We start from the raw sequence: 27196 nt of genomic DNA, 5'->3' as shown, positions 1-27196 counted from the left end.
CACTGCAATGGGATATATTTATGTACCGCCGGTGGGTTCCAGGGAGTCACCCATGCAGTCGGTCCACAGGGACCTCACATAGGGGATTTGTACCTGTCTGTGTCTATGTATTAAAAACCCCAGTCAGGCTGGGGCATGCAGTGTGGGCCGAAGCCCACCTGCAGTTAATCTGACGTTACCTCAGCTGTGCTGGGCAATGCAATGGGATTTATTTATGTACCGCCGGTGGCTTCCTGGGACCCACCCATGCTGTCGGTCCACACGGAGTTGTAACTGCATGTGTCTACTTATAAAGAACCCCAGTCTTACTGGGGCATGCAGTGTGGGCCGAAGCCCACTTGTATTTAATCTGACGTTACCTCAGCTGTGCTGGGCACTGCAATGGGATTTATTTATGTACCGCCGGTGACTTCCTGGGACTCACCCATGCTGTCGGTCCACACGGAGTTGTAACTGCATGTGTCTACTTATAAAGAACCCCAGTCTGACTGGCGCATGCAGTGTAGACCGAAGCCCACCTGCATTTAATCTGACGTTAGCTCTGCTGTCCAGGGCACTGCAATGGGATATATTTATGTACGCCAGTGGGTTCCAGGGAGCCACCCATGCTGTCGGTCCACATGGACTTCACATAGGGGATTTGTACCTGTCTGTGTCTATGTATTAAAAACCCCGGTCAGGCTGGGGCATGCAGTGTGGGCCGAAGCCCACCTGCATTTAATCTGACGTTACCTCAGCTGTGCTGGGAAATGCAATAGGATTTATCTATGTACCACCGGTGGCTTCCTGGGACCCACCCATGCTGTCGGTCCACACGGAGTTGTAACTGCATGTGTCTACTTATAAAGAACCCCAGTCTTACTGGGGCATGCAGTGTGGGCCGAAGCCCACTTGTATTTAATCTGACGTTACCTCAGCTGTGCTGGGCACTGCAATGGGATTTATTTATGTACCGCCGGTGACTTCCTGGGACTCACCCATGCTGTCGGTCCACACGGAGTTGTAACTGCATGTGTCTACTTATAAAGAACCCCAGTCTGACTGGCGCATGCAGTGTAGACCGAAGCCCACCTGCATTTAATCTGACGTTAGCTCTGCTGTCCAGGGCACTGCAATGGGATATATTTATGTACGCCAGTGGGTTCCAGGGAGCCACCCATGCTGTCGGTCCACATGGACTTCACATAGGGGATTTGTACCTGTCTGTGTCTATGTATTAAAAACCCCGGTCAGGCTGGGGCATGCAGTGTGGGCCGAAGCCCACCTGCATTTAATCTGACGTTACCTCAGCTGTGCTGGGAAATGCAATAGGATTTATCTATGTACCACCGGTGGCTTCCTGGGACCCACCCATGCTGTCGGTCCACACGGAGTTGTAACTGCATGTGTCTACTTATAAAGAACCCCAGTCTTACTGGGGCATGCAGTGTGGGCCGAAGCCCACTTGTATTTAATCTGACGTTACCTCAGCTGTGCTGGGCACTGCAATGGGATATATTTATGTACCGCCGGTGACTTCCTGGGACTCACCCATGCTGTCGGTCCACACGGAGTTGTAACTGCATGTGTCTACTTATAAAGAACCCCAGTCTGACTGGCGCATGCAGTGTAGACCGAAGCCCACCTGCATTTAATCGGACGTTAGCTCTGCTGTCCAGGGCACTGCAATGGGATATATTTATGTACCGCCAGTGGGTTCCAGGGAGCCACCCATGCTGTCGGTCCACATGGACTTCACATAGGGGATTTGTACCTGTCTGTGTCTATGTATTAAAAACCCCAGTCAGGCTGGGGCATGCAGTGTGGGCCGAAGCCCACCTGCATTTAATCTGACGTTACCTCAGCTGTGCTGGGCAATGCAATGGGATTTATCTATGTACCACCGGTGGCTTCCTGGGACCCACCCATGCTGTCGGTCCACACGGAGTTGTAACTGCATGTGTCTACTTATAAAGAACCCCAGTCTTACTGGGGCATGCAGTGTGGGCCGAAGCCCACTTGTATTTAATCTGACATTACCTCAGCTGTGCTGGGCACTGCAATGGGATTTATTTATGTACCGCCGGTGACTTCCTGGGACTCACCCATGCTGTCGGTCCACACGGAGTTGTAACTGCATGTGTCTACTTATAAAGAACCCCAGTCTGACTGGCGCATGCAGTGTAGACCGAAGCCCACCTGCATTTAATCTGACGTTAGCTCTGCTGTCCAGGGCACTGCAATGGGATATATTTATGTACCGCCAGTGGGTTCCAGGGAGCCACCCATGCTGTCGGTCCACATGGACTTCACATAGGGGATTTGTACCTGTCTGTGTCTATGTATTAAAAACCCCAGTCAGGCTGGGGCATGCAGTGTGGGCCGAAGCCCACCTGCATTTAATCTGACGTTACCTCAGCTGTGCTGGGCAATGCAATGGGATTTATCTATGTACCACCGGTGGCTTCCTGGGACCCACCCATGCTGTCGGTCCACACGGAGTTGTAACTGCATGTGTCTACTTATAAAGAACCCCAGCCTTACTGGGGCATGCAGTGTGGGCAGAAGCCCACCTGTATTTATTCTGACGTTACCTCAGCTGTGCTGGGCACTGCAATGGGATTTATTTATGTACCGCCGGTGACTTCCTGGGACTCACCCATGCTGTCGGTCCACACGGAGTTGTAACTGCATGTGTCTACTTATAAAGAACCCCAGTCTGACTGGCGCATGCAGTGTAGACCGAAGCCCACCTGCATTTAATCTGACGTTAGCTCTGCTGTCCAGGGCACTGCAATGGGATATATTTATGTACCGCCAGTGGGTTCCAGGGAGCCACCCATGCTTTCGGTCCACATGGACTTCACATAGGGGATTTGTACCTGCCTGTGTCTATGTATTAAAAACCCCGGTCAGGTTGGGGCATGCAGTGTGAACTGAAGCCTACCTGCATTTAATCTGACGTTAGCTCTGCTGTCCAGGGCACTGCAATGGGATATATTTATGTACCGTCAGTGGGTTCCAGGGAGCCACCCATGCTGTCGATCCACACGGACTTTACAATAGGGAGTTGTACCTGCCTGTGTCTACTTATAAAAAACGCCAGTCTGACTGGGGCATGCAGTGTGGGCCGAAGCCAACCTGCATTTAATCTGACATTAGCTCTGCTGTCCAGGGCACTGCAATGGGATATATTTATGTACCGCCGGTGGGTTCCAGGGAGCCACCCATGCTGTGGGTGCACAAGGAATTCCCATTGCAGAGTTGTACCTGCCTGTGACTATTTATAAAAAACCCCAGTCAGACTGGGGCATGCAGTGTAGGCCGAAGCCCACCTGTATTTAATCTGACGTTAGCTCTACTATCCGGGGCACTGCATTGGGACAAACTACAGGAGCAATACAGCGCTAATGAGACGTGCACAGCTACGCTAGCATAGGAGTCCGCTGTAGGCCCGCGATTGCTGAGGGTTTGTGCAGAGGCCTATGTCCTGGGTGCAGTGAAAGTACGCTTCCTGCCTCGGATTGCTGAAGCTGTGGGCCGAGGCCTATGTCATGGGTGTGTTGCAAGTCTGCCATGTTTGGCCGCTCAGATCAATTTTTTGTTCATGTCTTGGGCTTTTTAGGACCCACCTATGCTGTTGGTGCAAACTTAGTTCCCATTGCGGTGTTTGATCTGTCTGGCACAAAGACACTGACTGACTTGGGTAGAGGGCAGAGCGCTGACAGCTTTCCCCTTGCAGTGTGGATTGAGCTATGCGACACCTTGACAGAATGAATACTGTGTAGCACATAGGTTCCCCATTGCTATGCCCACGTTTGCAGCTCCTGACGGAGGTGGCACAGGATTGGATGTCTCATTGCTTCTGTACAGCATTGTGGGCTATCGCCCCACCCCTTTTAAAGAGGGTCGCTGCCTGGCCCTGCCAACCCTCTGCAGTGTGTGCCTGCGGTTCCTCCTCATGGCATACGCACTTATAAATAGACATGAGGGTGGTGTGGCATGAGGGCAGCTGAAGGCGGCGCAGGGACACTTTGTTGTGCGCTGTGGACACTGGGTCGTGCGGGTGGGGTTGGGCAGCATGTAACCCAGGAGAAGAGGCAGAGGTGTGTCCTGCAGGCAGTGCTTAGTTGGAGGTAGTGTGGTGCTTAGTTAAGGTGTGGATTACTAATGAGGGTTTGTCCAAAGTAAAAATTGTTAGGGGGGGGCCCACTCTTGCCGCTATTGTGGCTAAATAGTGGGACCTGGGAACCTGAAATGCAGCCCAGCATGTTGCCCCTCGCCTGCCCTATCTGTTTCTGTGTCGTTTCCATCACTTTTTTGGGTTTTGCAGATTTTCACCAATGAAAACCTTAGAGAGCATCGGCGATATACAAAAATGCTTGAGTCGCCCATTGACTTCAATGGGGTTCGTTACTCGAAACGAACCCTCGAGCATCGCAAAAAGTTTGACTCGAGCAACGAGCACCTGAGCATTTTGGTGCTCGCTGATCTCTAGTAATAAAGTAAAAAAAAAACGTTTGCCATACTTATAATAAAATAATCAAAGCACAAAACATATTTGATCACCGATAAAGAAAAACATATAAAAAAACTAACTTTATTGATTATTCTTTAAAACTAATTTGTGAACAGACTCAAACATATATGTATGAGGTAGGATCCCAGTTTATGGATGGACACCAGAGATATTACCCCCTCATAACCTATTCTTTCTAAATACACGGTGTGCGGAGTACCAAACACCCATATAGTGTGTGAATATACGTATGATGCCAACTCTCGGCACCTTATCCTAATGAAAAATCCTGAATAGGAAGGCACTTCCTTTTTCCATTAAAGAGAGCCTTTTGGTTTTGGCTGACAAATTGCAGACCCAGATGTGATCGTCTGTGTATTCTATTTATATGGCTCAGAGTCAGCAGCCCACAAACTGAGAAACAGAGCAGCAATTGTTGTAGTGCGGTCTTCTGTTTTCCTGATTCCAGTCACTTCTAATCATGTTAGACCCCTTTACATTAATCTCCTCTTAGGTGGCAGCAGATTTTATAAATATTAGGCATGACTCCTTCAGATATTCAGATCAGTTTATCCTGGTGATGTTATAACCCAGGGCAAATTGAGAAAGGGTGAGATAGAATGTGCGCTATCCTGTGTATCATGGCACACTTTTCATTATCTTTCCACTCAAATAAATTATGCCCCAGTCAAATATAAATAATGGGGAAGAATGGGTTAACTTCAAAACAGCAATTAGGGTGTATATGCCACTTATATACTGTCCTTTCTGTAAACACCCCTTGTTTCTCCGGGTGGAAATTATAAACCTAGCAATAAAGGGGTTAACTCATGTGACCCTGAAGTGTAAAGCGTTAGCAAGGTGACCTGTGTGCTAGTATAATAAACCTATTATCAGCAAGATAAATTCCTTTCTGTTAAATTGTTAGAAAGACGGTCTGGAAAAGGAAGGGGTTAATGTCAGATATTCACATCTTGTAGCTAAGGGAAACTCCTATCTGACTCCTCTGGTGCTAATAAGCCATGGTAATTCTAGCTGAGTGGGCACCGTTGTAGCCGCCTGACATGGCATTAAGTGGCCGGCTAGCGCTAAGATAACTAACTATATGTAGTATACTGACTAATCTAAACTACATCGACGCATTTCTATAGCCAGCTTTACATTCTGGCTGTGTCATCAGGATGAAGAGAGAACAAGCAGGAGCAGTCGTGATGCCTGGCTGCATTCCTTATGGTCAGTGCCACACGTCAGATCCTGACAGCGCTTATATATTATTGGCCCCTCCTTCCCTATTCCTGGGGTAATACCCTTCTCCACCAATCCTAAAGCACCATCGTCCCATAGGACGTCCCCCTCCACTTCTCACGATGTGTGTGCGAGTGGGAAACTGCCTGCCGTGACTTCAAATGGCGATCAGCACTGGACTGCTCCCTCCATTAATGTGTATTAGCATGCCTCCTCCACAATCAGTATATCCTTTTATTAATTAATTTTTGATTAACTTGAGAGATGGATTACCGTGATATACACTTGTGGAGATCATATTGTTTTATGGTGATTTTAAAGGGGATGATTACCTTAAAGGGATGGTTTTCGTTAGTTATTGCAGAGGCCAAAAGTCACATTCAAATATCATTTGAAAGTCCTTCGGACTATGTGGGCAAGACTAGGCAGCAGCTCAGGGAAGGATACTAGCTCACGTGGGAGTCGTCCTATGTTACACAGAAGACTGAATCCACTTATAACACCCATACAATTAAAAAAACATGTGAGACAAACTCAGTGTTCTTCCTCCTAAATTAACATGTTATAATGATATGCACGATTACTGCAACAATCCCCATATACTAAGCATTATATCTAAAAAGCATACTTAGTTGCACATGAGCATTTAAGATAACTATATCCTTTTTCTGTATAACACTATAGAAATTCCTAACCAACCATTATAGACCTTGATCAAATCTACAAATGAAAAAACAATGTTGTCTTCCATGTCAATGATGTTTTTAAATAGTCTAGAAAACCTGAATTACAAATGTGTTATTACCGTTCTATTGCAAAATAAATAAATTTATAAACAGCAAAAAAATAAATAAATAAATCAAACCCGATTATTATAACCTTCAGTTAAATCAACTACAAGAGAAATAGTATTAATCTTGGTGACACCACGTTAGAATGTTTTTAATGTTTTTTAATTGCATGGGCGTTAAGTGCATTCAGTCTTCTGTGTAAACACATCCCTAGTTTTATCAATAATGCTGTGACACTATCAATAAAGGCAAAGTTTTTTTATACCTCCGAAGGTGAACCTTCTGTTACTGAAATGTTTAATGATCTCCACAAGTGTATATCACAGTAATCCATCTCTCATGTGTATCAAAAATTAATTAATGAAACGTTATACAGATTGTGAAGGAGGCATGCTAATACACATTAATGGAGGGAGCTGTCCAGTGCTGATCTTTGCACGGGACTTAAATAGCTCCTTTGCGATACATTGGAACATCATAGGGGCTGTCCAGTGCTGATCACCCTGTGACGTGACAGCAGGCAATTTCCCACTCACACACATATCGTGAGAAGTGGAGGGGGACGTCCTATAGGACGATGGTGCTTTAGGATTGGCAGAGAGGGGTATTACCCCAGGAATAGGGAAGGGGGTGCAAATAATATATAAGCGCTGTCAGGATCTGACGTGTGGCACTGACCATAAGGAATGCAGCCAGGCATCACGACCGCTGCCGCTTGCTCTCTCTTCATCCTGATGACACAGCCAGAATGTAAAACTGGCTATAGAAACGAGTCAATGTAGTTTAGATTAGTCAGTATACTACATATAGTTAGCTAGCTTAGCGCTAGCCGGCCACCCAATGCCATCTGTTGGGCGGCTACAACGGTGCCCACTCAGCTAGAATTACCATGGCTTATTAGCACCATAAGAGTCAGATAGGAGTTTCCCTTAGCTAGAAGATGTGCATATCTGGCATTTTTAAAAGATTTTCAGAACATTATATGGTACATGAAATAGTACCATTGAAAAATACAACTCATCCCTCATACAGCTTTGTTGATGGATAAATTAAGGAGGTATGGTTTATTTTAAAAGGGAGGGGGAAAAACTGAAAATGTGAGAAAAATAATAAACCTGACCATGTGTCAGTTAAAGCCTTTTCAATGCAGCTCTCCTTCATGTTAGAAGAAAGAAATATGCATGTGTCCTTTGACCTCAGCAAAGGCGATCACAAGCTCAACCCTGACTATATGTTCATATTTACAACCTTTATAACTGGTGTGGATACAGCGGCTAAGCTCTAGTATATCTCTAGATATTGCAGTTAACATATAATAGTCTGATGCTATTTTTACACAGCGATATTATAGTGATTACAGGGCTCTTTCACATGGCTGTCAGCATTTTTTATTTTTTTTATGTTCGCCCACCGACGCCTGAAAAATGCATGAACAAGTGCACAAAGCTAAGCTCTCACCCCCTCTCCACCCCTTGTCGGCAGCCAGATATGGGAGGGGGCAGAATGGGGTAGCAGCTTAGCAACTTGCTCCACCCCATCCCACCTTCCTCCCACCTTCCTCCCATTGCAAACAGCTGGCAAGAGGCGTAGAGGAGGAGAGAAGGGGGAGGAAGTTTAGCAGTCATGCTGATAAACTCCCACCCACCTCCCTTCTCCGGCAGCTGTCATAGGCTCCTATAGGGTCTATGCATCTGCCGCAATATTCTGTCCAAAAAGATAGTTCCAGGACTATCTTTCCTGACTGGCATATAGCGTATATCAGCCAACCGTGAAAATGGCAGCTGATATACACTTGTGTGAATAAAGCCTTATTGTGCAAAAGTGGAAAAAGCTAAAAAAATTATAATATTTTTGGTATCGTTGTAATTGTACCGACCCACGGGAAAAATGTCTTGTGTCATTCATGCTGTATGATTAATAATGTAAAAAAACTAAAAAACAATGGCAGAAGTGTTTTTTTCTCTCCCTGCTCTCAAAAAATAAGTTCTACAATACATTATATGCACCCAAAAACTGTGAAAATAAAAACTATAGCTCACAATGCAAAAAATAGGCACTTATACGGCAGTATTGATGAAAGATAAAACATTATGGCTTTTAGAACGTGGAGATGAAAATCCCCCCCCCAAATTGTTGCATCCTTATGGCCAAAATAGGCCACGTCCTTAAAGGGGTTGTCCCGTGAAAGCAAGTGGGGTTATACACTTCTGTATGGCCATATTAATGCACTTTGTAATATACATCATGCATTAAATATGAGCCATACAGAAGTTATACACTTACCCACTCCGTTGCTGGCGTCCCCGTCTCCATGGCGCAGACTAAAGCTGCCTTCTCCTTCCATTAGACGTGCTTGCACTGTCCGGTCTTCTGCTCTGTTGAATGGGGCCGCTCCGGCGTGCTCGCGCCGCACATGTCTTCTGCGCATGCGCAGACCAGCTCTCCGGCGCGAGCACGCCGGAGCGGCCCCATTCAACAGAGCAGAAGACCGGACAGCGCAACCATGTCTAATGGAAGGAGAAGGCAGCTTTAGTCGGCGCCATGGAGACGGGGACGCCAGCAACGGAGTGGGTAAGTGTATAACTTCTGTATGGCTCATATTTAATGCATGATGTATATTACAAAGTGCATTAATATGGCCATACAGAAGTGTATAACCCCACTTGCTTTCATGGAACAACCCCTTTAAGGAGTTAAAATAATTTTCACTTTTTTTGTTTTAGTCCTCAATGGGGGACAAGTGATAAGCCATAGCATTACATTATACCGCGATCTGACAGCCAATCTCCAATGGCTGATCTGCAATGACAGCCCTGGGGGTTTTCAGAATGACTCAGGCTGCCATGGCAACCACACAGCACCCCACAATATTATCATGGGGGCAGTTTAGGAAGCCCTAACATCGTTCGCTGCATTTAAATGTCGCGGTCAAATTGACCGCAGCATTTAAAGGGTTAACAGCCTTGTTAACAGCTGTTAACAGCCTTGGTCAGAGGCATTCCTTATCTGAGCTGTTGCAGGCGGGTGTCGGCTGTAAGAAACAGTCAGCATCCACATTGTATGGAGCGGGATCAACCCCCGATCCCACTACATACAAACCTTGAGCCTCCAGGATGTAAATGTACATTCTGTAGCTTTAAAGGGTTAAACAAATCTTATATAAATGCTTTGGAAAAAACTCTGTATGAAATCCATGTGGAAACTGACATGCAGAGAGGATTCCAAATCTGCAGCATGACCATTTATGTGGTGGATATTGCAACAAAATCCACAAGGAAACAGCATGACTTGGTGCATAATGTTACTGCAGGGAGCGTCAGCAGATCTACGGCAGATGTTCTGCTGTGGCCCCGTCATGTGGATAGACCTGAAGGTGATTGTAACAAGTAATTGCTTTAACAAGACATGGCATTACTTACAGGGGAGCCATCTGACCACACGAACCCTTCGTCCGTATTACTGTGTACTAGACCAATCCAAAAAGAGTTTCTGGAATCGAAAAGTTTATCTCTGCAAAATAAAATAGGTGAATATCAGCAATGTAGAAGATACATTCTGTATGTGAACACCATGATAAATGGCTCTCAACTGCTATAATGTGTGGAGGGCTGAAGACACACAGATTCCATTGATACACTTCTCTCTGAACTCACTTTCATTCTCCTGCAGTGATCTTGTAAAAGGCCAATGCTCTGTACTGTAACGTAACGGACTGTAATAATCTCCCATTATCTTGTATGTAGATTCGCTCTCTACAGCTTCTCCTCGGCGTTCCCCTTCCTCACACCGGGTCTCATGAAGCAAAACTATCTCAGAACCTTTGTTGCTGGGAGCAACCAATGAAAGTTTAGATTTTTTCTCAATTGCACTGGAGAAAAAGGAAACTTGGCCCCATGGCTGCTATAGGCAACATCTCAGTTTCACCCCCGGGTACATAAAGATTTAGCAAATATTAACTGGAAATTGAAGCATTATGGAAACTTAACTGCAGTGTTCTACAATGCTGATCAACAAGTCATCACGATGCGTCCGTCACGCTAACGATTCTGTGCATGTGATTCTTAGTGTTCTATAGAGCAGTGTCCCAACCTCCAGTCCTCAGGGACCCCCAACAGGTCATGTTTTCAGGATTTCCTCAGTGTTGCACAGGTGATGTAATCATTGTCGGTGCCTCAGACATTACCACAGGTGTTCTTACCATAGGATATCCTGAAAACATGACCTGTTAGTGGTCCCTGAGGACTGGAGTTGGGGACCCCTGCTATAGAGGAAGCAGGAGGTTTGTAGACACTGTATCCCCACACTAAAATGTTGCAGATCTGCAGAGTATAATACATGTGGCTGCGGGTTTCAAAATCCTATTTGTGGCAGAAAAAGTTTCACACGGACACACGAGCATGAGGCCGATTAACAAATCTTCAATGTGCTAATCATGTTGCAGAAATGCTGTGGAATTTCACCAACAAATGACTGTGGCTCCACCCCTTCCCCCTCCGGTCTATAGATGCATTCGCCAGTCCTCAGATGGGTTTCCACAGCCTGCACAGATGGTGGTCATTTGCTTAATTCCTAGACGACCCCTTTAAGTCGCTGCTCACTGTGGGCTTATGGGTCTGCAGGGCGGTCCTGCGCAATGACTGATGGCTTTCTCAGTTTGAATGTGCATGCATGGAAAGCTGCCAATCATTGAGCAGGACGCCCCCCGGACTCCGAAGCTCACAATAAACAGGACATTCAATCACTAATTATAAGTTTTACTGAATTTAACATAAAACTACCTATCAGTCTGCCCCGCTCCTCCTGCTGTATGACACGTCGCCCGCAGACGGGACCACATGTGGCATCTGACAAGTTAATTCCAACTAACGTAATTTACAATATTTATAGCATAAGATGATATTTTTAGCAAGATCACTGCTTACATAATTTTTCTTAACACCTTCTCCTCCTCCTTATTAGTGATTTTGAGTAAGTCGCCTCCTACAGCTCTGCAAAAGTCTCTTGCATCTAGCCAGGTCTTTTTAACATACTTTTCTGTCAAGTAAAACTGTTGGAAAAACAAATAAAACTTGTATAATTGTTTTTATAAATGCTTTAAAAATTACCATATTTTTCGCTCTATAAGACGCACTGGATTATAAGACGCTCGCAGGTTTCAGCGGAGAAGAATAGGAAATACATATTTTGAACATATCCAGGGACTCTAGGTGACAGTGCAGGGGATGGCACAGGGCGACGGAGGGCCACTATAAGGCCTTTCCATTCTCTTCTCCATCAGGAGCAGCTGATCATGCATTTTATTAAATAAATGGAGAGCTTTCCACACCTTGTGTCACTTCCTACATTCTCTAACCTGGAGTGCTGCGCTGCTTCTTCTGACAGATGTTATCCTCTTCTCTTATCGTGGTACAGCAGAAGGAAACTGGTTGGTGGAAGCGGGGGAGCAGCAGCAGTTCCCACCAGCGATCACTACCAATCAACGGTACACATGGGCGGCAGTGCAGAGGAGAAAGAGCTGCTCTCCTCCCCTGCTATGGAGTGGAACAGGCCGCTGCTTTCACACGGGGACGAAAATTCTGCAGCATTTCCAGTACAAGCCATGTGGAGGGATTTCAAAAATCTCCTTTACATGGTGCTGAAAACTTCCACAAGAAATCCAACATTCTTTTTAAATGCAGAGCATTCTAAATCCAGAGCATGTCTAATTATTCCGCAGATTAATGCTGCAGATCTCAATCCTTGAAATATAAAAATTAAAATCTGCAGCAAATCTGCTACAAAAACTGCAGCCCGATCTGCACAATGCAGACACGGACTTGTTCACTGCAGTTTTCCTGCTTATCTGCTGCAGCCTTTCTGTTGCGGAAAGCTTGCATCTGTAGGGATTGACACATGTGCATGTGATGGTGTCTGTATGTTCAAACACAGCATCTTGTATTATTGTAGTGACGTATGGAGAATTGGCATAGGCATGCTATTGAGTCTTGAATATCAGACATGACTATTATATCTTGTATGGTTTATGTGCATTATCGCATGTGCATACAGCTGTCAGTGACACCAGGTGCGCCATCTTTGGTATTCGAAGCAAGTATCATGTTTATGCATCTATTATGCAGCCTTGAGTCGGTGTAGTGACTAATGTTTGTATGCTGAGCTGGAGCATGGTCCACATTTACTAAAGCTTTTACAGCAGTTTTTAACTGTTTTTATATTGTGACCAATGATTTTATTATATAATGGAGCATTTTGTGTTGTTTTTTGCACCTCTGCAATATTGTGGTGCTCTCTATTTTTTGGATGTATTTTTTCTAGTGTGTTGTATGAAGAAAAGAAAGACATCGTTGGAGTCACCGGGGCCATGGCTACAGAGCAACAGTATGCAGCCGAGCCCCACTGACATGAGGACATTACAGATCCTCTTTAAAAGAAAGTATAGTAGCCAATCATATATGAAAAGGACTCTTTTGGCTTATGTTTTGGCCAGTAAAGTCCATAGGCATGCCAACATATACAGATGTCTTTCATTTCATCTTCCATCAGAGTAAGGCCTCCCTCACACACATTTTTGTACAGCGTTAAGTGCTGCCTTTTCAGCGCTGCGCTAAACTCTGTACAACGCTCCCATTCATTTCAATGGGGCTGTTCACACAAGCATCAAAAGGCTGCACTTTGACATAGATGTATGTTCTATCTTTGGCCGATTTCAGCTGTGCGTTGGCCATTGAAATGAATGGGCAGTGGTTTCAGCGCTGCTGAAAATGTGACACAACTTAGTACCACATTTCTGGCAGCACTCTTCGGGCAGGCTGCCAGGCACTTGTCAGCACTGACAGGCCATCTGTCGCTGGTGACGGGGATTAAAATCAACATCTCTGGCAAAAGATTGCTCTGATTGGTTTAGGAGCACCAGTGCAGCTAATCAGAGCTGGCGCTTGGTGCACCAATCACAGCCATTCACTGAATGGCTGTGATGGGTTCATCGAATGCCAACCCTGATTGGTTGAGCCAGCGCTCAGAGCCAATCAGAGTAGTCTCTTACTGGAGGCAGGATTTCAATCCCCATCACCACCAATAGATGGTCTGTCAGCACTGACAAGTGCCTAGCAGCCTGCCTGAAGCTCCTGGAGAGCAGTGGCAGGGACCCAGATGGTGCCAGCTAGGTGAGTATTCCTTTTTTTCTTTTCAGCTTCCTTGGCTGTTTTTTCAGCTGTGCAGAAAATGCAGCCAAAATGCTGTCAAAATGCATGCCAGCACTGCTAAAACTGCAGTAAATGCAGCGTTAAAAAAACCATGTGTTTCCGCTAATGCCTGTGTGATGGAGGCCTTTTCCCAGGAGAAAAGATAAGAAACGCAGTTTTTATTTTTAAAGCTGGTAATATCGCACCACAGAACTCGAGACGTCTTGAGCCAAGAGGAAAGCTAAGAAAAGACACATCTGTACATTGGGCTGTCTAACATGGATGTGTACGTCCAACTAAAACTGGAAGACAGACACTGAAAAACAGCAAACCATCAATCAATAGACACGAAGATACAGCATGAATTCAGAACTGAATTCCCACCATGACAGTTTTTCTTACCTTGTAACATGCACGATCTGATGAAGTCCAATCAGTCGGACACGTTGGTTCTGCCATTGTTGTTAGGATCGGTGGTGGCGTCACTCCTTCTGCCCACTTCTTGCACACATACTTGGCTTTCTCTTCACACTCTATAACATCCCATAATCCAGCTTTGTCTCCAGTTCTCATAGCAACACATCCCTGTCTTCTGTCTTTGACATGTAATTAAAAGTTAATGAAACACAGATGAGTTTGTAATGTATGTTCATACAGCCATAACAGTGATCGCCATAGTGGTCTGGCAGCTGAAATATGTAGCAGCCACCTCATGGAGAATATACTGGCCCACATTACCAAAAGCTTTTACACTAGTTTCTGTAATAAAAATGTTGCAAATTGCAAAAAATGTTGCCTATTTCTTTAGTAAACTGGACAGAGCTTGTTGGGAGGGGATGTGGCTGTCCAGACCGACAGATTTATGGATAATTTACACCAAAAACTAACAGAAATTATACCAGTAATTTACGCCACTTTGGACCTGTCAAGCATTTTTGAAAGGATACACAGAGTAGCTGGGATGCACTGAATGCATGAAGAGGTGTGCACCCTGTGCCAGCGGAAATTACACTAAGCCCAATATCGCAAATACTGGGCTTAGTATAGCCTCCTCAGTATTTCTTGCTTACATTCAAATTAAAGGGTTTTTCATGCATAACCACTATTGGTGATCTATTCTGAGGATGTGCTTGAAAAACCCCTTTAAATGTTCATGGTAAGACCTTGGGAGCTTGAACCGATCTTTCTAGGGGCTTTCATCTCTGGTTGATTGAGGGGGTGTTGGATGGGAGTTTTCTCTATGACAGTAACAGGGCATATGGAAATAGGTTGTTCTGATAGCACAGCCCTTTAAGAACGTGATGCTGTACATAAAGAAAGTAGCCAAATTAAGTAGAAAATTTCCAAGATAAACTGACATCTTCACTTACGATTTGGTGAGGAACATTTTGTTGGCAGAACAACTCATTGAGGTTACATACAGCTGAGAGTGAAGTAATATTACTAATTTTACTCGATCTTGTGCTTTTCTGTGTCTTCCTGTATTGTGCAAGTTTAACTTAGTCTGGTCAGCAAAGTTACATCTCCTAGTAGCCCCCACCAGATAAGAAGAAACAATTGACTCTCTTTTCTCTTTGAGAGTGAAAGGCACCTAAACACCACCCCCATCCCCAGGGAGGAGAGAGGGTGAAAGATGAGCTAGTGGATGTGCATTTAGTATATAGCATATGCAGAGTTACATATATTAGTCTGTTTGGTAAACAGATGATAATTAGTTATATAATATATATTATATATAACACGTAGATAAATATTTATATATAATGAGTGGGGAAGAAGAGCATAAGAGACTTATGGCCTGAGTGTGACTATATCCATCTTAAGTGAAGTAGATGTACGGGATAATGACCAAAATGCAGAGGGAGACGTATAAAAGGTGGGATTTTTGGGAACTGTTTGTGTATTCGATATTAGTTGTGGTATTGTTTGTGTGCTTAGGTTGCGCCATTTATTGTTGGAAGTATAGGACTGTATAGGACTGTCTGTTAATGATTTCATTAACAGATTGGTAAATTTGTATGTCTAGGGATAACCGTGTTGGAATATTGATGAGGGTTTTGGAGCACTATGTTAGCCTGAACTCCCATCTGGGGATGGCATCTCCTCTCGGTCTCATTTTTAAACGATTAGTTATGGTGACTGCGAAGAAGAAAAAACGACTGTCCGCGCTCCTAGGACAGTCGTTTTTTCTTCTTCGTGGTCTACTTGAATTAAGCCCCGGTTACCCGGTGTAGCTTGTTTGGATTGCCCCGCTGCTCTCCGACGAAGGTTGGATGGATTAAAAGACTATCTTATAAGCGAACTTGGATTGCGGTGTCAGCGAGGTGCCTTGTTGTAAGGTGTCCTCGGCTGACACCAGGTGAGTTAAATACTCAATTTTTCCTCATGTTAATATAATATAACATGTTATATCAATAGCATCAAGGCGCCTCCTTATAACCTTTTAGTTATGGTGACTGTTTTACCTGACCATAAAGGGGACTTGTCTCTGGATGTTGGATTTTGCTTCTAGGGCAATGGTGTTTTTCAGGTTTAGCTTTACAATGGTATTCCCATGGGAAAATATCTTGTCTCTTATAATCATAGAGATTTTGCTTAGGTTTATAGAATTTTTTGGAAAAAAAAAAAATATTTAACGCATTTGTATATTGCAATTCATATTCTCCTGAGTGCTATTAGATTGCAAAGAAAAGAAGTATCAATTCACTGACTGGATTATCTAACTAAAATATAACTTTTATTGAATAATTTAAAATCTAGCTGTTAAACGAACAAACATATATTCCGGAATATCCATTAACATACGTATAAGCATTAAATGAATAACTAGAGATGAGCGAGCACACTCGTCTGAGCTTGATGCTCGTTCGAGCATCAGGGTACTCGAGATGCTCGTTACTCGAGACGAACACTATGTGGTACTCTAGTCAATTGCATTTCCTTCCCCGCATCATTAGCGCCGTTTTCTAGCCAATAGACATGCGGGGAAGGCATTACCACTTCCTGCTGTGACGTGCCAGCCCTATCCCACCCCCCAGCAGTGAGTGGCTGGGCTGATCAGGTGACCGTCGAGTACTTAAACTGGTCCCGCCCACGGCTCGCCTTAGACGCATGCTGGCAGAGGTTAGGGAAAGTGCTGCTGCTTATACAGGGAAAGTGTTAGAGTAGGATCTTGTCTTCAAGAACCCCAACGGTCCTTCTTAAGGCTACTCCTCATTGTATGCATTATAGTTGTGGCTGGATTGGAGCAGTAGTGCACCATTTTTTTTTTTAAGCATCTCGGGCTGTGCAGGCCATTTCAGCTATAGCGTTCTCAGTCTGCAGTGTATTATGCAGAGTTTAGGGACAGAGCTGCCTATATAGGCAACGTTTTACAGGACTCCTGATCCTCTGTGCAAGAACCCCAACGGTCCTTCTTAGGGCTACATCTCACTATGTGAATTATAGTTGTGGCTGGCTGGGAGCAGTAGTGCAACAACTTTTGTATTACGCATCTAGGCCTGTTCCCAGGCTTTCAGTAATAGCGTTCTCAGCCTGCAGTGCCGTACAACGAGCTCTCACTGTGAAATTGCACTCTAAAATTTCTGTGTGTGCAGTGCATAACGCAGAGTTTAGGGACACAGCGACTTCTATAGAGAAAGTTATACAGTCCTGATCCTCCTTACAAGAACCCCAATGCTCCTTCTTAGGGCTGCATCTGACCTTATGCATTATAGTTGTGGCTGGCTAGGAGCAGTAGTGCATCAATTTTTGTATTACACATCTAGGCCTGTTCCCCGCCTTGCAGTTATAGCATTCTCAGCCTGCAGTGCATAATGCAGAGTTTAGGGTCAGAGCTGCTTCTATAGGGAAAGATATACAGTCCTGATCCTCCGTACAGGAACCCCAATGGTCCTTCTTAGGGCTACATCTCACCGTGTGCTTTACAGTTGTGGCTGGCTGGGAGCAGTAGTGCACCAACTTTTGTATTACGCATCTAGGCCTGTTCCCAGCCTTTTAGTAATAGCGTTCTCAGCCTGCAGTGCCGTACAATGTGCTCTCACCGTGAAACTGCACTCTAAAATTTCCTAGGCTACTGCAAAGTAGTTCAGTTATACCATTCTGTGTGTGTAGAACATTACGCAGAGTTTAGGGGCAGAGCTGCCTATATAGGGAAAGATTTACTCCTGATCCTCTGTGCAAGAACCCCAACGGTCCTTTGTACGACATGTACGAGCAGCGTAGAACAATAGTGGAATACCAGCTGCAACATGGACGGCGGAGTGGTAGTGGGCATGGATGGCAAATATCAGCCAGGTCCTCGGAAACTTTGAGGAGTCTACCCAGATGGTGAGCGGCGATGCGGCAATCATTAGCGTTACCATCCCGCTTCTTTGCCTGCTGAGAACTTCGCTGCTAAGCATAAAGGCTGATGCTTTGTAGTTTGAACAGGAGAAGGGGATGACAGTATGTTGCTTGATAGCCAGACCATCCTCATGTCTATATCTCAGCGCGTTATGGAGGAGGAGGGTGGGTAGGGGGAAGAGAAGGAGGGGGAAGAGACAGCAGGCCACACTGCAGAGGGTACCCTCTCATCTGTTCAGCATGTATCGGATGAAGAGGAAGAGGAGGATCCTGAAAGATATTCTCCTAGTGAGGACAGCAATGTGTTGCGTACTGGGACCCTGGCACACATGGCTGACTTCATGTTAGGCTGCCGTTCACGAGACCCTCGCGTTAGACGCATTCTGACCAACACGGATTACTGGGTGTACACCCTTCTCGACCCCCGGTATAAGGAAAACCTTTCCACTCTCATTCCCGAAGAGGAAAGGGGTACGAGAGTGATGCAATACCACAGGGCCCTGGTGGAAAAAGTGATGCTAAAGTTCTCATCTAACAGCGCTAGTGGCAAAAGACGCAGTTCCAAGGGCCAAGTAACAGAGGAGGCGCAGGGATCAGACAGCATGTCCAGCGCAGGCAGGGAAATACTCTTCAAGGTCTTTGCCAGCTTTATGGCTCCCCAGCAAGACTGTGTCACCACTCCCCAGTCAAGGCTGAGTCGGAGGGAGCACTGTATAAAGATGGTGAGGGAGTACATAGCCGATCGTACCACTGTCCTCCGTGATACCTCTGCTCTATACAACTATTGGGTGTCAAAGTTAGACATGAGGCACGAACTTGCGCTGTACGCCCTGGAGGTGCTGACCTGCCCTGCCGCTAGAGTCTTATCAGAGGGTGTTTAGTGCAGCTGGAGGAATCATCACGGATAAGCGTACCCGCCTGTCAACTGCCAGTGCCAACATGCTTACACTCATAAAGATGAACAAAGAGTGGATTTCCCCAGACTTCTCTTCTCCACTGGCAGAAAGCAGCACAACCTAATGATTCTTTTCACTGTAACAGGAGAAAAATGCTTCCTCTATCACCACAAAAAAAGGGGGAATTAGCTTTGTCAATCACTCTCGGATATTATTACTCCTCCTCCTACTACTCCTCCTCCTAAAACAGCATGTTATCACGCTGAACTGCCAATTTTTCTGCGGCCCAAAAGGCTCTGTTTAAAATTTTTTTACAATTTTTCAAAGTTTCAAAAGTATTTATACTTTAAAATGTAACCAGTTTTTTTCACAGGGCTGCCTCCAGGCTCTGTTACAAATTAAGCAACAGCAAGCAGTAGCTTTAAAAAATGTTTATGTGTTTCACCTGCCCTCGCGGTTGAGCAATTTTTCAGGGGTACACTTGTACTCTTGGTACACCAATTTTTCAGGCTGTTGCTTACACTGTTATCTAACTAATTTTTCTGGCCTTCGCCTACACTCTTGGTAACCAAAATTTCTTTCAGGCATTCGCCTACACTCTTGGTACACCAATGTTTCACGGGTTTGCCTACACTCTTGCTACAGAAATGTTACAGGGGTTCGCCTATACTTTTGCTACAGAAATGTTACTGGGGTCTGCCTATACTCTTGCTACAGAAATGTTACTGAGGTCCACCTATACTCTTGCTATAGAAATGTTACTGGGGTCCACCTATACTCTTGCTACAGAAATGTTACTGGTGTCCACCTATACTGTGGGTGCACAAAGGTTTCCCATTGTGGTGTTCAGCTGCCTGACACATACACAGAAAGAAGTGTTTGGGGACACATCGATTTCCCATAGCTATTTAACTCACGGCACCTTGGGTCACACAAGGTTGAGGCTGGGACTGAACCTGACCCAGGGCCCGCTCACATACTTCCCATACAGAGTATTACGCGTCTTACCTCAGTCATTGTTTCTTGACCTTATTATGCCACATCCTCCTCCTGCTTGGGGTCTGGGGATCAGCAGTGGGCACCATGTATTTTCTCTCGTGTTACCACAGTTATCTGAGACAGTGGTTTGGACAAAAGGAGCGTTACTGCATTAATGAGACGTTCACAGCTGCACTAGCATCAGAGTCAGCTTGAGGCCCACGATTACTGAGGGTGTGGGCAGAGGCCAAGGTCCTGGGGGGGAAGAATCAACTGCACCAGGTATGGCCTGTAGAACTTCTTTGTGGTTCATCCAGTGTTTGGAGCGATGAAAGCAACCGTAACTGCTTTAAAGAGACGTTCATAGCTGTACTAGCATCCGAGTCCGCTTTATGCCCATGATTACTGAGGGTGTGAGCTGAGGCCAAGGTCCTTGGCGGGGTGAAACTGCCTTGTCCGGGTGCTCTGAATTCTTTATGTGTAATACCGTATTTGAGTTTCATGGGCTCGCCTATGCGGTGGGTGCACAAAGACTTCCCATTGCGTTGCTTTACCTGTCTGGCGGAAATACACTCACTGACTTGGCTAGGGTGCAGACGGCTTTCCCATTTTGGTGTTTTACCTATCTGGCACAAATACACAGAATGATTAGGGCAGAAGTGTTGGCCGAGGTCCTCGGCGGGGTGAAACTCTGCCATGTTTGGGCACTCTCTTTTCTTCATGTTTAATACTGTCTTTGAGTTTCATGGGCTCGCCTATACTGTGGGTGCACAAAGGCTTCCCCATTGCATTGTTCAGCTATCTGACACATAAAGAATGAATTTGGCAGAAATGTGGGCTGAGGTGGAGGTCCTTGGTGGGGTGAAACTCTGCCATGTTTGGGCACTCTTATTCCTTCCTGTGTAATACCATCATTGTGCACTGACAGCATAGGCGAGCCCAAAGAACTCAAAGACTTCCCATTGCGGTGTTGAGCTATCTGACACCTACACAGAATGAATTGTGTGGGGACACATGGATTTCCCATTGCTATGTAACTTGCGGCACCTTGGGTCACAAGAGGTGGAGGCTGGGACCGAGCCTGACTCTGGGCCCGCTCACGTGCTTCGCAACCAGAGTATTGCTGCATTGTGGAGATGTGTAGAAGTGCTGGCAAGAGTCCCCTTTATGCCCACGTTTGCGGCTCCTGACAATTTTGTGACAGAGGTGGCACGGGATTGGAATGATGATTGTACATCAATTTATCATCAATTCTCAGCAGCATTGCGGCCTATCAGCCACACTTTCAAAGAGGGTCGCAACCAGGCCCTGCCAACCCTCTGCAGTGTGTGCCTCCGGTTCCTCCTCATCCAGTACACACTTATAAATAGACATGAGGGTGGTGTGGCTATGAAGCGAGCGTGTGGCATGAAGCCAGCTGAACGCTGCGCAGGGAAAATCTTGTGTGAGCTGTGGACGCAGGATCGTGCGGGGGGGGGGGGGGGGGTGCACAGCAATGCCAGCATGTAATCCAGAAGAAGAGGCAGCGGTGTCACCCGCAGGCAATGATTGTCCTTGGTTGCAGGTAGTTTAGTGCTTAGCTAAGATGTGCCAGCGCATGCGCCTTGTTAATGAGGGTTTGTCCCAAGTAAATTGTAGGGGGAGTGACCACCAGGCTCTTGCCCCCATGTTGGCTTAATAGTGGGACCTGGGAGCCTCATATGCAGCCATGCATGCTGCCCCTGCCCTTCCCTATCTGTTTCTGTGGTGTTTCCATGACTTTCTGATGTTTTCTTGTGTTTCACAAGTCATCTATGCGGAGCATCGGTCCCATACAAAAATGCTCGAGTCCCCCATTGACTGCAATGAGGTTCGCTCCTCGAAACGAGCTCTCGAGCATTACGAAAAGTTCGACTCCAGCAACGAGCACCCGAGCATTTTGGTGCTCGCTCATCCTTATAAATAACCCAAAAATTGCTGATACTCTCAATGTGTCAGATATAGTAGGGGTTTGTCACATGCATCACTGATAGGGAAAAAGATAATAATACTATCAGTGCTTGAAGTGTGTTAAAGGTTTGTCACATAAGTCATTGATGAAAAAAGTGACTAATAGAAGTATGTGTTGGTTCAATATTCGGATAGAACAGCTCAAAGTATACATCCTGGGGACGCTTTCAATCACTAGTTAATAATTCAAATAAATTAGCCCAATATATTCTGGAATATGTTTGTTCGTTCAACAACTAGATTTTAAATTATTCAATAAAAGTTTTATTTTAGTTAGAAAATCCAATCAGTGAATTGAAATTTTGTGGTCCCCTGGACTATCCTTGCCTCAGTGAAATAGTTCCAAAGAAAAGAAGTGGTCTAAAGCAGACCTACTAAGCTCTTGTCATCTAGCAATGATTTTGTCTGAAATCAGGTGAGAGAATTTATTAATTATCAAAGTGCATTTTCCTATGACTATAGGAGCACTGTCCCTTTATTTATATTTCCAGTGTGGGTAGATGTATGATGTCAGAGACCTGCCCATTCAATTTATTATGGCAGACATGCTTACAGTGATACAAACATAAATTAAATATACATCAAATGATGTTAGAGTTACTAGTCCCTTAATGAACCAGCAGTTAATCACCATTGGTGTAGTTCTTATGGTTATAGATTGTAAATTCTTTCCCCTATTGGCAACAAGTTTTTGCGCAGGTACCAAAGGAGCTGTGGCCCCCTTATTGTCATGGTCCCTCATGCAATCATAGACATTGAGCACAAATTAAAAATCATTCAGCTGCGAGATTTACTAAGTACGAGACCGCCCTACTAGCACCCTCACATCACAATTAAAATTATTCTAAATACAGATTCATTACGTCCGCTGAATTTAGAAAGGGGGAAGATAGGGGCAGCAGGGGAAGTAATGGCAGTGAAACTAGGGGTCTTGAAAATGTTGTTCAAACTCCCATAGCTAATGCAGATTTTGACTTTTTTGTAGAATTGTTCCAGATATCATGAAGATGGACAAGCAGAATAAGTTGTGCAGTGGTAACCAACATAAAGAATTATAGGGGAAAAAACACTCCCTTCCTGGGATGTCTGCTCAGGAAGTCGGAATTGATGGCACTTACTGAAGTATGTAGACTGACTGAAGATGAGATTGTTAATGTCCACACCGACTCAAGGTACGCATTTGGAATCGTATTTGATCTTGTATCCTTGTGGCGTGGTGTAAATTTTGTTGGATCTTTGGATAAACAAATGCAGAATGCAGAAGCAGTGTATTTGTTATGCAAGGCTTTAGCTCTTCCCAAACAGGTGGCTATCATGAAAGTCCAGGCTCACACCAAGGAGACAACTCCTGAGGCTCTAGGGAACCGGAAAGCAGACACAACAGCCCAACACCCCTTGAATGAGGTAATGGCTGTTAACCTGGTTGCACCCAAAGAGGGTGTGGCTAACTTTTTGTTGACTAAATTACAGGAATATGCCTCAAAAGGGAGAAAAAGAGGATTGGCAAAAGAGAGTAGTGAGCAATACACTGATAGGATCTGGAGGAAGGATAAACTTCTGTGTCTCCTCTGCACACCCTACTCCATAATATCCCATTTGAGCCATGAACAAACCCATCAATCTTTGGAGGTAAGGTGTGATATAGAGTCTTCATGGCTTACGCCCATCACAACCCAGTTAGTCACTTGCTCAATGCGAGCCAAGGCCATTCCAGCAACTGCAGATTGACTGCATACAGCTACGAAAAGGTGGGGGTTTTGGAATTTATGTTGGTTTGCATAGATCTCTTCTCACATTAACTAAAAATGCCAATGCCAAGGATACAGCTGAAAAAATTGGCAAACAAAGTAATTTGTACAGAAATGAATCAGAAGTGATGGAAAATAATTGAGGTACATCTTTTATTAGTCCACCACTCAGTTAGAAACACACCTAATTGTAAGACTAAGTTGAGTCCCTATGAAGGTTTGGTAGAGTCCAAACCTCAAAAGACTCAAAAGAACATATCAGAAAAAGTTTGCAACCGAGATTTGATGGACCGTACCAGATCCAGTTGTGACTGCCACTTCAGTAAAACTGGAAGAAAAAGACAACTGCATACACGCCAGGCACTGCAAGAGAGCCCTCGCTCCTGAACCAGGGAAAAAACAGCTCTCGTCACTGTTGTTATGTGCTGCCATATACAGGGACTGAATAATATGTTGAAAGATGATTGGGACAATAAGTTTGTTAAAAATCATTAAAGGGGTTGTCCCGCGCCGAAACGTTTTTTTTTTTTTTCAATAGCCCCCCCGTTCGGCTCGAGATAAACCCGATGCAGGGGTTAAAAATAAAAACCGGACAGTGCTTACCTGAATCCCCGCACTCCGGTGACTTCTTACTTACCTGGTGAACATGGCCGCCGGGATCTTCTCCCTCGGTGGACCGCAGCTCTTCTGTGCGGTCCATTGCCGATTCCAGCCTCCTGATTGGCTGGAATCGGCACGTGACGGGGCGGAGCTACGAGGAGCTGCTCTCCGACACGAGCGGCCCCATTGAGAAAAAAAGAAGACCGGACTGCGCAAGCGCGTCTAATCGGGCGATTAGACACTGAAAATTAGACGGCACCATGGAGACGAGGACGCTAGCAACGGAGCAGGTAAGTGAATAACTTCAGTAGGGCTCATATTTAATGCACGATGTATATTACAAAGTGCATTAATATGGCCATACAGAAGTGTATAACCCCACTTGCTTTCGCGGGACAACCCCTTAACGACCGGGCCATAGTGTTTTTACGTCCTGCAGCTGCAGGACGTGTATGGAGGGAGGTAGCGCCGCTATCTCCCTCCATACAGCGCGGGCGTCAGCTGTTTATTACAGCTGACAGCCGCGGGCAATAGCCGCGCTCGGCCGATCGCGGCTATTAACCCTTTAAATGCCGCTGTCAATTCTGACAGCGGCATTTAAATCCCCCTAACGCTGTTTGGGGGTCCCGCACGGCCCCCCCGTGGTGAGATCAGGGGATCCGTGCAGGTGTCATGGCAGCCGGGGGCCTAATGAATGGCCCCAGGGCTGCCTTAGCAAACTGTCTATCAAGCCATCCACACAGGGTGGCTTCATAGACTGTCTGTAAAAAAGCAGTATGACGTAATGCTATAGCATTACGTCATACTGCAGGAGCAATCAAAGCATCGCATGTTAAAGTCCCCCAGGGGGACTTCAAAGGAAAGTAAAAAAAAGATCAATAAAGTTTTTTAAATTGTAAAAAAAAAAAGTTATAAAAGTTTAAATCACCCCCCTTTTGCCATATCTATTATTAAAAAATCTAAATCATAAAATAAAAATATGTATTTGATATCGCCGCGTCCGTAAAAGTCCGATCTATCAAAGTCGTGCATTATTTTTTCTGCACGGTGAATGTCGTCTGAAAAAAAAAATTAAGAACGCCAGAAATGCATTTTTTTAGTTACCCTGTCTCCCAGAAAAAATGCAATAAAAAGCGATCAAAAAGTCTTATGTATTCCAAATTGATACTATCGGAAACTACAGGACATTCCACAAAAAATAAGCCCTTGCTCAACTATGTTAACAGAAAAATAAAAAGTTATCACGCGCACAAAATGACCGCAGAAAATCATTAAAAAAAATTTGATATCTTAAAAAAAAAAATCAAAATCAAATCAAATCATGGTATTTGTATAGCGCCAACTTATTCCGCAGCGCTTTCAGGTAATTATTATTTATTACCCCCCACCAAGCTGGGTTCTCATTTTACTGACCTCGGAAGGATGAGTCAACCTTGAGCCGGCTACCTGATTCATGCGGGGATCGAACTTGCAACCTACAGGTCGTAGGCGAGAGCTTACACTCTGCACCACACGAGGCTCAAAATACAAGTACTACAGCAAAAACAATACTATATAAGTTTGGTATCGTAGTAATCGTACTGACCCATAGAATAAAAATATCAGGTCGGTTTTGTTGCAGTTTGTGCGTCGTAGAAACAGGACGCACCGAAAGATGGTGGAATGTCGTTTTTTTTTCCATTTCTCTCCGCTAAGAATTTTTAAAACGTTTTTCAGTACATTATATTGTACAATAAATAGTCTCATTGAAAAATACAACTTGTCCTGCAAAAAACAAGCCCTCATATAGCGACTTCGATGAATAAATAAAGGAGCTACGATTTTTTAAAAGGGAGTAGGAAAAAACAAAAATGGAAAAGAGCAAAAAAGCCCGGTCACTAAGGGGTTAAGGACTTGTTATAGCATTTAATGATGCAAAAAAGTGAATAATTGTTGAATGTGTACTCTTGCGCCTACAGCATCCATCTCTAGCCTTTGTGTCCATACCTTTGCTGTTGAGGAGATCAGGTAATGGTCTAATAAAAGTCTTGGTATCCCTATGTTATCACAAAAACACCAGAGCAGAGCTGCCCGAAAAATGGTGGCAGCATGGCTTGGTGACTGTTGATTGGTTCTTAATTACTCATTGACTGGGGATCATCATAGTAATGTAGTAACATAATATGTTGGGCTGAATGAAGACAATGTCCATCTAGTTCAGCCTATTTCCACCGTCTAGTTGATCCAAAGGAAGGCAAAAACCCCAAGAGGCAGAAGCCAATTAGCCCATTTGGGGGAAAATTCCTTCCCGACTCCATAATGGCAATCAGAATAATCACTGGATCAACATTGATAATTCCTACCTGACTGTAAGACCCGGAACTACAAACCCACTGATCACCTAATGCCTATATCTTGTAATATCGTAACGCTCTAGAAAGGCACGCAGTCCCCTCCTAAACTCCTCTATGGATTTTGCCATCACCACATCCTTAGGCAGAGAGTTCCACAGTCTCACTGCTCTTACAGTAAAGAACCCCCTCCTTTGTTAGTGATGAAAGTTGCTTTCTTCTAGACGTAGCGGATGCCCTCTTGTTACCGACGCAGTCGTGAGTATAAACAGATCATGGGAGAGATCCTTGTATTGTCCCCTCATGTATTTATACATAGTTATTTGATCGCCCCTTAGCCGTCTTTTTTCCAGGGTGAATAATCCAAATTTTAATAGCCTCTCTGGATATTCTAGTCCTCCCATTCCATTTATTACTTTAGTTGCCCTTCTTTGAACTCTCTCAAGCACTGAAACATCCTTCCTGAGCCCCGGTGTCCAGAACTGTACACAGTATTCCATGTGAGGCCTGACAAGTGCCTTTTATAGTGGAAGAATAATGTTCTCATCCTTCGCCCCTATACCACTTTTTATACACCCCAAGACTTTATTAGCTTT

The 27196-nt window shown here is 44.8% G+C and overlaps 1 protein-coding gene across 1 annotated transcript in view; it reads right to left on the bottom strand.

Moving 5' to 3' along the window:
- Window positions 1–27196, bottom strand: part of LOC136586617 (macrophage mannose receptor 1-like) — a 300895-nt gene that overhangs the window by 188405 nt on the left and 85294 nt on the right. The window contains exons 11-13 of the mRNA XM_066584760.1: window positions 14118–14311; window positions 11457–11581; window positions 9954–10044 (exon numbers count right to left, since the gene is read on the bottom strand). Coding sequence (XP_066440857.1) covers window positions 9954–10044; window positions 11457–11581; window positions 14118–14311 — 410 coding nt within the window. The remainder of the gene's footprint in view (window positions 1–9953; window positions 10045–11456; window positions 11582–14117; window positions 14312–27196) is intronic.

The sequence above is a fragment of the Eleutherodactylus coqui genome, chromosome 12, assembly GCF_035609145.1.
Source record: "Eleutherodactylus coqui strain aEleCoq1 chromosome 12, aEleCoq1.hap1, whole genome shotgun sequence".
NCBI classification, from domain to species: Eukaryota; Metazoa; Chordata; class Amphibia; order Anura; family Eleutherodactylidae; genus Eleutherodactylus; species Eleutherodactylus coqui.
Note: the sequence above shows the minus strand (reverse complement) of the source record. Positions and strands in the feature narration are given on the sequence as shown.